The sequence below is a fragment of the Atractosteus spatula genome, chromosome 18 (genome assembly GCF_055471065.1).
Source record: "Atractosteus spatula isolate fAtrSpa1 chromosome 18, fAtrSpa1.hap1, whole genome shotgun sequence".
NCBI classification, from domain to species: Eukaryota; Metazoa; Chordata; class Actinopteri; order Semionotiformes; family Lepisosteidae; genus Atractosteus; species Atractosteus spatula.
The window spans coordinates 13,744,680-13,758,064 of NC_142723.1; the positions used below are offsets into that span (position 1 = coordinate 13,744,680).

A 13,385-nucleotide genomic window follows, 5' to 3' on the forward strand; every position below is an offset into this window, starting at 1 on the left:
TGTTACGAAATGTAAACGTAGACGGAAGAAATTGTGTGCCGGAACGGTTAAAGGAAGTTACGTTGTGGCTGAGGTCAACTGCAGAAAAAAAGGTTAGAGGTGTCTTTCATAGCTGAAAAGTATATGCTGTTATTCTAAAACGTTAAAAAATAATTATAATGAATACGGGTTATAGAATTTCGTATACCTTAACATAAGCATTTTTATTAAGTCTTTGTGAGAGGGGAGATGAGGGGTAGATGACGTTATGAAAAATAACCCGAGAACATTCTTATTCCACACTGCTTTCCCCACGTGTTTTTGCATAAATGTATTAATATAACTGAATAGTGTCTGACAAAATGTAAAAAGGTCAAACGAAAAAAAAAACGAGTTAAACGTGATTTAGAAGTGACTTTGAACAGCCGGTTTGTGATCTCTCGTTTTCAATGTAGGTCTAACGAGCACTGAAAATCCCTCTGACTTGGAATTAGATGACACGTGTTTTCTGTTTAAATACCCCTTAATGCCAGGTCCAGACATCGTGTTTGGCTTGTCCCACTCTTTTCATTAGATCCTGCCATTTGGCAACAACAATGCGTCGGAGTACAAATCTGTGTCACACGAGCACTTCAGTTTCGTGGCGAGTCTGTTGATGGCTTTGTCGGTGCTGTCACCGGTGCACAGCTAGCAACACCAACGCTCAGTAGGAGCCCAGAGTGCATTTTTCTGAAATTGAGCAACTCTGGAATCAGTTGATGAGCTTGCACACATACAAGTAGCTATAATCCATGGGACAATTACAGGGGATATATGAATTGGTTAAATCCATCATTAAGTCATCCAGTCATAATGAACTGGGCTTGCCTTTGAGTGCAGAATGGTTTTCTCAGACAGAAGCGAGTGCTGTTCGAATGCATTTCTCCTTCTGAGTGTTACAGAAGGTCCATTTAAACAATCTGAATGGGATCGTGCATTTAAGGTCATGTTTTTTCACTGTTCCACAACACCCCGAGCCGCTCCACTGTAAAGCTGGTGGGTTTTGTTTCAGAATGACTCGGAAGAAACGCTTAAGGCCAATCGCCGAGATGGCCCGGAAGATCCGGGAGTACCGAGCGCTCAAAGAGAGGCCACGGGACTCCCAGCGCTACGCCCTTGATTACGAGACCATGACGCGGCCTTACACGGGCAAGCAGCTGCCAGTGCTGGCCTGGGAAGACGTGCGGCGCGAGACCCGCCTCTTTTCCCTGCTCTCCGGCCTGAGGTTGTTCGGCATAGGGCGTCTGTTCACCAGGAAGTCCTGGCTGAGTGAGCACCAGGAGCCCTGCTACTGGCAGGTCACCAAGGTCAAGGTGGACTACACCGCTGAGGTCGGTAATGGGTGACAAGACAGCGATACCACTGCTGACACAAGTAGATTTTGTTTTGCGTAAATACCACGGAGTATAGTGTAGGCAGCGATAGAGCACTGATGTTTAATTTTACCGTTCAAGTTGTGTTTAATGTAATGTTCCCAGGTCTAGTCCTCATGAGCTATGATGCCCCGGTTTTTTACGTCTATTAAGTCATCAGCAGCTTGTGACTTGGGGGAAATGATAGGCTTTTTAAAAAACAAATATTGTACCAGAACTGCACGGGAGAACATAAGATTGAAAAAAATAGATAAGATAGAAAATTGCAGAATGCAACCAGGCTCCATTATTTAGCATGAAAAGAACTCTGCAAATTCATATTGCAAACAAATAATTGCATTTGGTGAGGGCATCTCAGTAGCCGCCAACCCCTGAAAGATGTTTTCGCTTCAGTTAACTTCAGTCAGCAAAGGCTGTGCATCCTGAAGGACGTTAGTAACTTGAGAGTCATCGGGGGTCTCAGTGGTCCTGTAACTTCTGTCCCATCAAAGAGCTATTTTGATTAACAAAGATAATAAACATAACATATTATTTAATAGGATGTATGATATTTATCTCCTTTTCAAACAACACAGAATATGGACCATGGAAAGGCATGGGGCATTCTGACCTTTAAAGGTAAGTTTACTTCTTCTGTGGTTCTTTTTTACCTGCAGTGATTTCTACTCATAACCTGTCCATGCTTTGGTCACAACTCTTTAGAATGGAGGTACAGGTAGCTTATTAAGGGCAATGCAGGTGCAAAGGGGATATTTGACAAGTTGCCGACAAGACTCTACAAAATCAGGCACCTCATTTTATCTGGTTGGTAGAGTTAATCCTGAGGTCAGTGGTGACCTTGTTTTTGCAAATTAATAAGTAATTTTTGTTTTAGTTTGGATGGAGTGAGAGATCAATTCTGATTCTTGATGGCTGCGGTATTTCCAGGTTTTCGTCACAAAATACCTGCTTGATCTAACAAATTTCAAGTTTAAGAGGCATAACTGGCATGCTTAGAAATGGATTCTTAAGAGTATGGCCTGTAAAACAGAACTTTTACCTTCCAGAGCTGGACACGATGTGAGAGGAATATCACAACATCAGGAAGCCTCTCTTGTGCCCTGTGGAGGTGGTAGGCAGTAATACTGCATTCTTCCTCATTTTAGATTCAGAGTGTGCGTTCTGTTTTTTTCCTCTGTAGGGAAGACGGAGGAGAAAGTGAAAGAGATAGACAAAGTGATGTACCACGACTGGCGTCTGGTGCCCAAACACGAGGAAGAGGAGTTTAAGCGCTTCACGCCCGCGCCGGACCACCGCGAGCGATATGTGCTGTACCCGCCTCTCCTGCGGGCCATGATCATGGCGCAGAGAGAGAAGGAGGGCCGGCCGATGGGCGAAGAGCCCCTCATCGACCTGCACAGGAAAGTCCACTTCACCAAGGATTACTTCAGACAGCTGGAGAGTCAGCAGCGCCAGGAGGGAACCCCCGTGTGAGGCCTCTGACCTCTGACTACTGACCTCTGCAGGGGTGGAGAAGTGACTGGCCGGCATTCATGCTTAAATGCACATGGGGCAGCCCCTCTGAGCAGAGGCCTTTGTGTTCAATTAACCATCCACACAGCACTGCAATGCATTGATTAAAGAGCATGTTGCACTGGGATTAACCCCTGCTGGTCCCTTTGCAGATCATACCCTGATGCAGCTCCCTGCTGTAACCTCTCATGTATGGATGTGCATTCAAAGTCGTCCTCTTTTTTCAGTTGTGTTGTTTCTCTGTTCCCACACACGGCACTCTGAGTCATGCCAATAGGTGCAAAGTCTGCAAAAAGTTGAGATGAGTCTCTCTGCCCTCTTTCCTCTCTTGCTATGTGCAGTACCTGTACAGTGTCTTAGCTGTTACTTGCTGACAATGACTGTTTTCCTAGGTTTCTTAACATCTGAGCACTACAGCACTGTACCTTGGTTCACTCAGTGGAGCTCTCAGTTTCCAATAGGAGTAAATATTCTATAAACTATCTCATTTGAAGAAGAGGACATTTGTACATGTGGTTTGCAATATCATTACTGCCACTGTAAACCTCACTGTAATTGTTTTGTGATTACATTTGTGTGGATTGTGTCTGTGTGATGTGTTTTGTGTCAGACTTAAGCAGAGTGGCAGTTGATTATAAAAAACAGCAGAAATAAAACATTTGTCTAAATCGGTTTTGTTTTTTACCTTAGTGGGTGTTAAACCTTCAGTTACTGACAGTGTCACACTTCCTCTAAATCCACATTTCAACTGGGGAATCATTTCAGTTCAGTCTTAGTTCTGATTTTGATCACTTCATACTGGCTTTCCCTATCGAGAACATGTACAGTAATTAAATATGCACAAATCTTTTTGCTTAATACAATTTGAATGTTCCGTAAGTGGGACAAAAATGCACTTTACAAATTGTTATTCCTCGATGAATTTTGTTAATGGCTGTAAATAGTGACAGTTCTGGTGTTTAGAAATATTTAACATGCTTAGTGGTAGTAATATCATAATAGTAATAATAGTAGTAATAATTATTATTATTACATTGCAAACCGTAGCTTAAGGCAACAGGAAGATGATATATATTAATTAGTATGAGTTACAAAGTCCAGGGCATTTTCAAACTCTAGAAAGTCTTACTTTGGGGAAATCAAAGGGCATAATGTAAACATATTTCTTTAAATATTTTACAGTGTAGCTATATCCAGTCTACGCCCTTAACAGAAACTCTGACGTCGACGACGTGCTCGCCTCTTCACCAGCATTTCCTCGTGCTCGCGTGATTGAGCCCGGAGGTTTAGGGAACGCGCTCGGGCACCCGCGTTGCTCTCACTGTCTGGTGTGGCCGGTGTGTGAGTTTTGTTGGGAGGACGCCTGTGGTTTCTGATGCAATAATGATTTGTCTCGTTTTGACCATATTTGCTAACATCTTTCAGACCGGTAAGCATAATTTTAGTGTCACGATAAGTGATTTTGGTTGAGTGTTAAGTTTTTAAATTTGGAAATGACGTTATCCTACAGGATTCGAACAGTCCCAAGTTCATCCTTTTCGAAATAAGCTAGAGGGATAGTGGGTGCACGCAGGTACAGTATTTTCCAGTTTTCTGACGTTTTATAAGGGTCAGAGCTATCTAATAATCCTATCGAAAACTCGTCGGAGCAAATTGCGCTTAAATTTGCACCTCCGGGGCATGCTTATAGCTCTCCTTTGTGTAGGCTTTTTTTAGCGTTGTAAACCAAGTGTCATATCGGCATTGCAAATGAAGTATAACTGGTCATCTGTGAGGCAGCCTTTGAAACCAGTCATGTGCATTTCAAGCTGTGTAACAGAGCCGCGTCTATAACGAACAGTGGAAAATAGCGCGTACATGCAGAAGGACAATAGAGGCCTAGACAAGTGTACACGCCTTTGTGCATTTTAATGGTAGCTGATGCAAACGATTTGGCAACACATGTGGTTTTTTTTTTGTTGCTTTCCAATGCTTAACACTTGTGACCTCTGGCCCTTCAAGCAGAAAGGAAGTTTCTGATTGTGCTACTTGCTGATGTACTGCTCAGCTGTGGTGTTCTCCAATAATCCTTTATGGCACCTGCATTCTGTTATCACCTTTAAGCCCACGAGAAACAAAATCCCGAAACATTTGCTGCTCTACGTATACAGTACGTCTGAACTGTTGTGCCAATAAGTAAAGGTTTGCAGGAGTGGATCCGAGAATCCTGAGAAGTGAATCCTGCGGTTTGGATTCTCTATCCCGAGGACAGCAGACAGCACCCCAACCCAAAGCCTGGAGCCTCCAGAACAGGGCTAGTCTGCATCCCAGTCCAGTGCTGGGTGCTGACAGGGTCTCTGAGGCCCGCGAGCTGCCTGCCTGCGTGCGCGGCGGCTTACCTGTGTTGTCTCTGCAGCCTGGGCAGGCATTAACGAGCGCACCTTCATCGCTGTGAAGCCCGACGGGGTGCAGCGCCGCCTGGTGGGCGAGATCACCCGCCGGTTTGAGCAGAAGGGCTTCCGGCTGGTGGGGCTGAAGCTGGTGCAGGTAAGACTGCCCTACCGCCTGTCACCCGGGCGGCGCTGTGCACACCCTCCACCGCTGAAGGAACCGTGTGTCTGCCGCTCTCTGAGTGAGCTCAGTCAGCTCGTTCTGGGCTTGACTGGACCAATTCAACTGCTTCTGCTTTGAAGAAACCCCTAAAAACCTCTTGACCAGGACTGGACCGCCGTGCATGTGATCCCTGATCTTGGTACTTCATGATTGCAACTGCAACGGATAGGTAGAAGGAGCACCAGAGGAGGCTTTCCAGGGAGTGGGAGTGAGGGTCACGGACTCAGGCAGGCCAACACAAGTATACAGAGCTATTGGGGTCTCTCGAGTAGCAGGGGTGTTCATTCAAGTGCGTCACGTCGCTAGCCGAACGGGACTGTGATTCTCCGGGTAGTCACACCTTAAAGGCAGGGAGACAATATTCAGCCTAGGCTCTCGGCTCATGGCACCCGTGAACACCACCCATTGAACTATCGGGGGTCGATACCTGCAATTTTGGACACTTTAAAAAAAAAAAAATCTCAGATTTATCATATGTGTTTTGCATGGCCTATGCTTATGAGAGCGAGTAAATGGAATTTATGAGGCACTTTTGTCCTCGAATCCCATCGCCCCCCTGCTGTTGTGGGTGGAGGGGGATGTTGTTTCAGCCATGCAGGTGGAGGGGTTAATGTTGTCTCTGCTCTGTCCCAACACAGGCCTCGGAGAGCCTGCTGAAGGAGCACTACAGGGACCTGAGGGACGAGCCGTTCTTCAGGGGGCTGATCCGCTACATGAGCTCCGGACCCGTTGTCGCCATGGTGAGCGGGATTCACAAAACGCAAGCATTCCCATGCTCGGTATTCGTTTTCTGTAGTTTTTTAGTAATTTTTTTTGCTGTTGATTTCCACCATTTTTCATTGGACTGTTGAGAAGAACGAGTGGTCAAGGAAGCCCAAAGAGCCCCTTTTTACCTGCTCTGCTCATTCCTTTCTGAGCAGCCGCAAAATTGCACTAATTAATAGTGGCAAAAGAAAGTAGGGGAGTTGAAGGAATCATTGCAAAGCCTCAGAAGGATGTCCAGCATTCTTTCGTTGTTGTTTAAAGGGGTAGTAGGTCTTGAATCGCTGAAATGATTTTCCGGGAAAGATGCTGGTGGTGGTCTGCGGGCCGCGGAGGGCTTTCCTGCCCCCGAGTCTGTCTGATTCCTCCCTGTGTCTGTATGGAGGTGTGGCAGGGGCTGGACGTGGTGAAGACGGCTCGCAAAATGCTGGGCGAGACCAACCCTGCGGACTCCCTCCCTGGCACCATCAGAGGGGACTACTGCGTGGAAGTGGGCAGGTACGACGGGGGAGGGGGGCTCGGGGACTTGCTGGCCCGCCCAGCTTGCAGCCTTCCTTCAGTCAGAACCACTGCACTACTCTGATGTAGCCAGCTCCATGTTTGCTGTCTTGTTTCTGCCAATTATCCGTCGATCCGTTTTCTATAGATGCTTTATCCTTGGAAGGTTGTGAAGATCCAGAGCCTATACTGGAAGCCACATGGTGCCCAGATGCCAGTCCATTTCTGGGTACATGCAAGCATTTGAGATGCCAGTTAATCAGCATGTGTTTAGGTAGTGGGTGGAAGTCATTGCACCCAGATGTGCTTGGAATTAAACACGGAGCACCGGTGCAGTGAGGGAGCAGAGCTACCCCCTGCTAATTCTACATCGCCATATTGTAATTGAAAGGAGCTGTTTGCATGACAATTCTGAGATGGAACAGATTGGGAGGGCCAGAAAGTGAGCAGTCCTGCTTCAGAGGATGTCATTTAAGCCCTTCCTTACTGTTGCCTAGGATTTATCAGTGGTCCCAACACCGATGAGTTCAGAACTGGATGGTGCGCATGGAAAAATAACCCGTGATCCCGCGTGACTGTGAAAGAAATGCAGCAAGGCTGCCTGTCTTGCCGTATCTCCACAGGAACGTGGTCCATGGCAGTGACTCGGTGGAGAGCGCGCAGCGGGAGATCTCACTGTGGTTCCGCCAGCAGGAGGTGCTGTGCTGGGAGGACTGCACCGAGCGCTGGATCTATGAGTGACGCCGGCGCAGAGCCCACACGCCCACGCCCACGCCCGCCCCCCCGCCCCCACGCTCACTGATCCCCCCCACCCCCACCCCCAGTCCAGCAGTCCCAGGTCTCGCAGGCAGCTTTCAGATATCTTCTCTAGAAGTGTTTGCCTTCAGGCAATGCAAATGGAGTTCCATGAGTTTATTTGCGCAAGGCGACGGCAGCAACAAATTGTGCACATTACGATTTCAGATTCGGGGACCCCAGTGTGTCGTCTTGGACTGACACGGTTATTAAGGTTCACCCAGTTTTTCTCCTCCTCCGTTTGCGTTTTACTTGTTAGTACTCGGGTTCATAAAGAGCCAGCCCTCAAACGGAGAATGAACTCCCATCACCACGAAAAGCGTGAAATCTATTTCTGTTACTTTTGCACTAAAACTTTCTTCATTTGATTGACAGTATCAGATAAACAGTGCTGCTGTAGATAAAGATTTTACAGACAAAGATCCCTCAGGAAATGCTGGAATATTTCCTAAGCCATTTGTTATTCATTGTCTTTACCTCCTTAGAAAATACAGAGTAATGGTTTCCTTTTTTTACGTGAATTATGTGATAATGTTACACTTACAGACTTGTAGTCTTCAGTGGACCAAACAGGTGCAACCTAGAAGATTCTCAAGTCTCTCAAGAATGTCATGACTCTGCATAGCTGTGCAGATCTCTTGCTACCTGGCGTTCGCCAACAGGAAAAAGGAAAGGTCACTTTCAGTTGCCAATCATGGAGGACTTTTTAGTTAATAATGATCATTTATATGATTATTCATCACCCTGTTTGGTATGCTCACCTTTGACTGACATTCCATCTTAAAACCTGCTGTCTAATGCACCTTTAGATTGAAAATGACAAGGTACAGAGGCCAAATTCACAGCTTGTCCTAAATGGATTGGTCTGACATTTTTTTGAAGATCTGCATTTAATAAAATTGAATTTCCGTCCACAGCTGTTGTAGGAGCTGAGTAAAGCATGTTTTTGAATCACTGGTTGCCATGACCTATCTAGAAAAAAAGTTTCCCTAGAATACAGAAAGTCCTGGTAGTGTATTTTATTTACCATTAAAATGGTCCCGTCTATAAAGTAAAATATTTCCGTACAGTCACATTTGTCTTATATGGATCTTGAGTGTGTAACGGCCAGGATAAGTGTTACAAGACTTATAACAAGTTGTAACCAATCTTTTGGATATAAAGAGAAGCAAAACATATTGTCTGTGTTTGTTTTCACAAAGAATATGACAGACGTCATGAATGTATGTTTTATCTGATCAGTGTTCGCATAATGGATGCAAGAGAAAATGTTCCACTTTTGACAACAGATGGGATCCCATTGCAACTCTAAAGTGATGTATTTGTATCATTAATGGCATTATGTTATTTCTTCAAGATCCAGAACCTGTCTAGTGTCTGTTTCTTGCTCACTGTGGGCAGAGCCCATCTCATTGTCACACTACAGCATTGTGCTTTTATATACAGTAAGACTGGTAAGCACACTTGTTCATAGATCATTCTTGTGTAGTTGTTTTCTTTTAAAGACTTTAGTAGTCTGTTGCCACATAATTGGCAAATGATAAACAGGTACAGGACAGAATGCACTTAACTACACTTTTATGGAACTTAAGCTTGGGACTGAGCTTTAAAATGAAGGCTTAAACAGTGCCTACCTTTCAGTATGGCCCAGTAGTGGTGCTGGTCCTTAATACCTTACGATGGCATACCAGTTAATTTCCCCTGCTGAGAAACGAATGTAATTTATTGCTGCATTTAGAGTCTACAGTTCTATACGGAGCAGATTTATTGGCCTTAAAGCTAATCTGGTAATGATCACGGTTCAGGTTTTAGCCTTTGTTCTGTATGGTGCACACGGAAAAGTCTGTTTCTTGTGACCCAAGGTCTACCAATGAAAACATATCTGAAAACGAACCGTTGTCTGGTGTGGTTTTTCTAGAACTCGTATCTGAACATGAGCAGTTTAAACTGATTTGGACAAGATGGTAAAGCATCACATCTAGTACAGTAGGTTGATTTTTTTTTTTAGGGCTCTGTGCATGGTATTGCAGAAAAAACGGGGCTTAATTCCTAAAGTAAGAAGATGTACAAACATCCTTTGCCTGTGTGGATGTGTTATAGAAACTTGTATACAGTAATGTATATTTTATTTAAAAAGTGCAAAGGCAATGTGAAGTACATTATCCATTGAATGGAAGTAAAGGGAATTTCTTTCATACCAACCTGTAATTCTGCAGACACAAATACAAGCGTGTGTTTCACTAATATGTTTATTACATACAGATAAGAGTTCCATGTTTGATGAGTTTATTACATAGCACAGAGGAAGAAGCAGGGAGATATTCTTACAGCAGTCGCTTTACAGGAAACCTCCTTGAGAGCAAGGCTGATCACAGGCATTACTTCCTGGCCCCTTTACAACATACAAGGTACTGTAGTTTACATACATCACACAGTGGAATCATGGAGGGAGACACATGAGCCAATCAGATCACACCTTACTGCAGGTCACAGTGGGGGGTTATTGGTTAAGAGACAGACCAGACTGGGGGTTTTACAGTCCCTTCAAGATGGAAGTGTCTGGTCTATTGACAGAAATGGCTGACAGGGTCTGCAAAGCGATTGTGTTCTACGTAGTTGTCAAGGCCTCAGCGATTACTTGGGTAGTTAACTAGTCAGCGCTTTCATGTTTATTGGCTAGGAGAAGTGGGGAAACGCCACAAAACTCTTTCACACGTTGAATGACATTTGTTATTTTCTGTGAGTCTTTCTGGCTGCTTCCTCTTGGTTGAAACAGGGTTACCCCCCTTGTTAGTGTGGGATGGGCAACCTCCAAAGAAAACCAGATTGGTACGATTAGTGGTGTTGGTGGAACCAGTTTGTGGTGCTTTTCCCTCTAGACCAAAACCAATGCATGAATGGGAACACTATGCAGAAGAAGGTGCAGACAGTCATGCGAGATGTTAAATCAGGTCTTAAATAGTTCGTCATTTAAGATCCCAGGGCACTGCTTGTAGGAGTAGAATCATGAGTTCCAGTGTTCTGGCTAAAATCTCCCCTCTTTGCACAAGCAGTCCTCCCTAAAGTTCCCCTTCATTCAGAAGGGTAAGCAACGTCTCACTTCTCTAGCTTGCCTGCTGTGCAGTGGAGCTGCTGGGGCAGAATGACCGCTGTGTGTCACGCAGGTGGGTGCCGCACTTCATTGGAGGATTAGATGGGCTCCCTCTTATGGGTAATGCTCGCTGGAGCCTTTTGGGAAGGAAAGCACTATATACACATGCAGTTGATTATTTACAGTCTCTGGTAAATGCTGCACATAAGCAAATTAAGTTACCAGAGTATGGCGGCTGGAAAGATCATAATACAGCTTAGTTTGAAAAATAAAATCCCATAAAAGCAGGAAGCTTTGGTCCCACAATTCAGTTTAAAACCGTACTTTACATCACTTCCTGCTTTTTCAGTTGCCTTGGCCAAAGTCAGTGCAACTTGCCCTAGTTAGTGTCCCGTGTCTACAAAATGACCTCCATCTCTCCGCCTGTATCTATGTGCCCATTACAGCATGCACTCGCCAGTCCTAAAGTACTACAACACCCTTTCATACTTGACACAGACTAATAAAATAAGGGGATCCAGCAAGGTACAGGGCACTACATTCAATGAGAATGGAATTTAGGAAGCAGCACACAACCACTCTGGGATCCCACCATAGGATACACTGTTCCAAACGCGGTTATTGTAAAAGCCAGTCATACCGTGCCCCAGAAATCTAACACTGACAGCTAAATAAGACACAAAAGATCCCATCACCAACTTGCCCTCAGCCCTTATTCCACACTTTCAGGTTCCTCTAAGTACAGATTCTCCTCTTCTTTTTGTTCAAAGGAAGCCCTAGGCTTCCCTCTCACTCGCTGGATGGTGTCACGCAACACCAAACCTATGTCACGAGGTTTCCAAAGAATCGTGCCACAGGTTCCTGTGGCCGCTGTCCCACACACAAACAGCTCAAGCGCTACGCTAGAAACCAACCTTCATCCTTCTCGTGAGCCACGCAGGTCTCCACCATGACATCTGTTTCTTTTGTGTCTTTGGTCCCCTTTGACAGATTCAGGTCTGGTATGGGGGTCGTCGGGGAATCCTAAGCCATCTGTCCTGCAGTAAGGTGTGAGCTGAAGGAGGGAGGTTAGGGGTTCATTCAGTGACAGCAGATTGATTGGTCTGAGCTGCAAGAGGTAGGGGGGGAGGGCAGAGGAGGAAGTGGGGGGTTATATTCAGTCGTAGCAGTTTGTTTTTTGCCTGTTTCAGGCTGTCAGGATGCGGGGCAGTTTGGTCAGGGGGGCTGGGGCGGCGTGCCGTCAGAGAGGGGGCAGGGGGGTGTGGAGCGCGGGGCGACAGCGGTCTCACTCTGGCACGTAGGACACCTGCCACACGATGATGTGGCTCCTCTCAGCCTTGGAGAGCGTGGGTTTGATCTGAGGAGCGTCCTCGGCGGTCTCTTCTGTCTCGTCGTCCTCCCCGTCGCCTGTGGCACAGAAGGAGAGATGGAGCTGTTGTGCCAGACTGTGACGATATTATAAGATACCTTTTGTCCATCCTTGCAGATGCAAATATTGGTATCCAAGATTCTTCACATATTTATCAAGTGCAATATTGGAAATAGTCGTTAGGCCTTTCCAAGTTGTTTTGAACACTTAGGTATCCCATCTCAGGAATTCCTTAATTAAGGACACAGGATGCTGAATCTTGGGTCTCCACCCACAGATCTACATCAGTAATAGACATCAGTTCTCCCTGTTCTTAACCAGAACAGAGCAGAAGGGTCAGGGTACACAGCAAATATATATACGTCTAAAGGTACTGTACCATTTAAAAGTGTGAAGTATCATCTGATAGGATACAAGCCTCTGGCATCTTGGCTACAGTTAAATCACTCTCCCCATGTGAAAATGCCTTGGAAAGAATGCTTTATTTTTTACTTGCTCTGCACTGTCGAGGGGAGTGGTTTGCTGTCTTGCACATATGCTCTACGAGGTATTGTCATAATGCTGCTTCTGGGAATCACACATTCCAGTCATGATTCTGGCAAATGAGACACGTTTGAACTAGTGTAGAGATTTTGGCATAGCACTAGCATAAAACGTTTCAGGTGTTTCAGGGAAGCCGTGGTTCTCCTGAATGGGATGAAGCCTACTGTAGCTCCAGGTTCAGAGATGTCTTTAAAGCAGTGGTTCTTAACCTTCAGTGCAGCCTGCAAACCCTTTGGTTCTCAAAATATGTTCTTGCACCTCTTATCAAAACTCCCTTTGAAGTCATTTGTGTTTTTGATCATTTATAGTACCATCTAAAAAAATCTGGCATGTTTCACACCCCCAGGGTTAAGAACCAGTGCTTTAAAGAGTCTGACGGAGCTCCTGCCTAAGGAATGATTCCTGCACACGGAACAGCGCCCTGGTTCTCACCAATGCGGAAGTCGATGTAGCCCTCCCCACCACTCAGGACCAGGACATTGTGCAGGCGCTGCGCCTCAGCTTCTGGGGGCTCTGTTGAGCTGGGGTTCTCCGAGGGGCTGTCCAGCACGCTGCCGTTCAAGGTGGCCAGCACGTTGCCTGGGGTGGAGAGACGGGCAGCAGGGGGGTGAGGGTAGGGATTGGGAGGAGGTTGTGGTCATACATCTTTCAACCACTCATGGCAACACTGCCCACATGGTCAGGTACCTTCCCCCATACAACTCCCTGCACTTCCTTCAAGATCTGCCACACGACATTTCACAAAGGCATGAGGGAGGGAGCAGAAGACTTGCTTTTACCTCGGGTTTTACCCTCCAGAGCAGCACCCTGATGGCTGTGACAAGCCCATCAG

General features: G+C 45.8%; 3 protein-coding genes across 11 annotated transcripts in view; 2 read left to right on the forward strand and 1 right to left on the reverse strand.

Annotated features, from left to right (window-relative positions):
* Positions 1 to 41: 41 nt before the first annotated feature.
* mrps34 (mitochondrial ribosomal protein S34) lies at positions 42 to 3,571 on the forward strand. The gene is made up of 4 exons (XM_088936972.1): positions 42 to 92; positions 1,031 to 1,349; positions 1,967 to 2,009; positions 2,572 to 3,571. Exons 2-4 carry the CDS (start codon positions 1,032 to 1,034, stop codon positions 2,862 to 2,864), a joined length of 654 nt encoding a protein of 217 aa, XP_088793098.1. The 5' UTR covers positions 42 to 92; position 1,031; the 3' UTR covers positions 2,865 to 3,571.
* A 601-nt stretch (positions 3,572 to 4,172) lies between these two features.
* nme3 (NME/NM23 nucleoside diphosphate kinase 3) lies at positions 4,173 to 9,443 on the forward strand. 2 transcript variants are annotated; one of them, XM_088936981.1, is made up of 5 exons: positions 4,173 to 4,332; positions 5,299 to 5,429; positions 6,134 to 6,235; positions 6,643 to 6,755; positions 7,379 to 9,443. In XM_088936981.1, exons 1-5 carry the CDS (start codon positions 4,287 to 4,289, stop codon positions 7,494 to 7,496), a joined length of 510 nt encoding a protein of 169 aa, XP_088793107.1. In that variant the 5' UTR covers positions 4,173 to 4,286; the 3' UTR covers positions 7,497 to 9,443. The 2 variants fall into 2 exon arrangements, with proteins under 2 accessions (XP_088793107.1, XP_088793108.1); XM_088936982.1 differs by lacking the exon at positions 5,299 to 5,429 and having other exon boundaries at positions 4,218 to 4,332.
* Positions 9,444 to 9,782: 339 nt separating this feature from the next.
* Positions 9,783 to 13,385, reverse strand: part of mapk8ip3 (mitogen-activated protein kinase 8 interacting protein 3) — a 54,256-nt gene continuing 50,653 nt past the window's right edge. For 4 of the 8 annotated variants that reach the window (XM_088936976.1, XM_088936975.1, XM_088936974.1 and 1 more), the window contains 3 exons: positions 12,986 to 13,132; positions 11,931 to 12,048; positions 9,783 to 11,695 (listed from right to left, as the gene is read on the reverse strand). In XM_088936976.1, the coding sequence (XP_088793102.1) occupies positions 11,665 to 11,695; positions 11,931 to 12,048; positions 12,986 to 13,132 (296 nt within the window). In that variant the 3' untranslated portion in view covers positions 9,783 to 11,664. Of the gene's footprint in view, positions 11,696 to 11,811; positions 12,049 to 12,985; positions 13,133 to 13,385 lie in introns of those variants that run through there. The other 4 variants (XM_088936980.1, XM_088936979.1, XM_088936978.1 and 1 more) reach the window with 1 other exon arrangement.

Excerpts from the sequence above, each read along its gene's own strand:
- nme3 (XM_088936981.1), top strand. The coding sequence starts at position 4,287 with ATGATTTGTCTCGTTTTGACCATATTTGCTAACATCTTTCAGACCG. Across the intron at positions 6,236-6,642 it reads CCGGACCCGTTGTCGCCATG|GTGTGGCAGGGGCTGGACGT; the intron begins GTGAGCGGGATT and ends GTCTGTATGGAG. Across the intron at positions 6,756-7,378 it reads TACTGCGTGGAAGTGGGCAG|GAACGTGGTCCATGGCAGTG; the intron begins GTACGACGGGGG and ends GTATCTCCACAG.
- mrps34 (XM_088936972.1), top strand. The coding sequence starts at position 1,032 with ATGACTCGGAAGAAACGCTTAAGGCCAATCGCCGAGATGGCCCGGAAG. Across the intron at positions 1,350-1,966 it reads AGGTGGACTACACCGCTGAG|AATATGGACCATGGAAAGGC; the intron begins GTCGGTAATGGG and ends CAAACAACACAG. Across the intron at positions 2,010-2,571 it reads GGGCATTCTGACCTTTAAAG|GGAAGACGGAGGAGAAAGTG; the intron begins GTAAGTTTACTT and ends TTTCCTCTGTAG.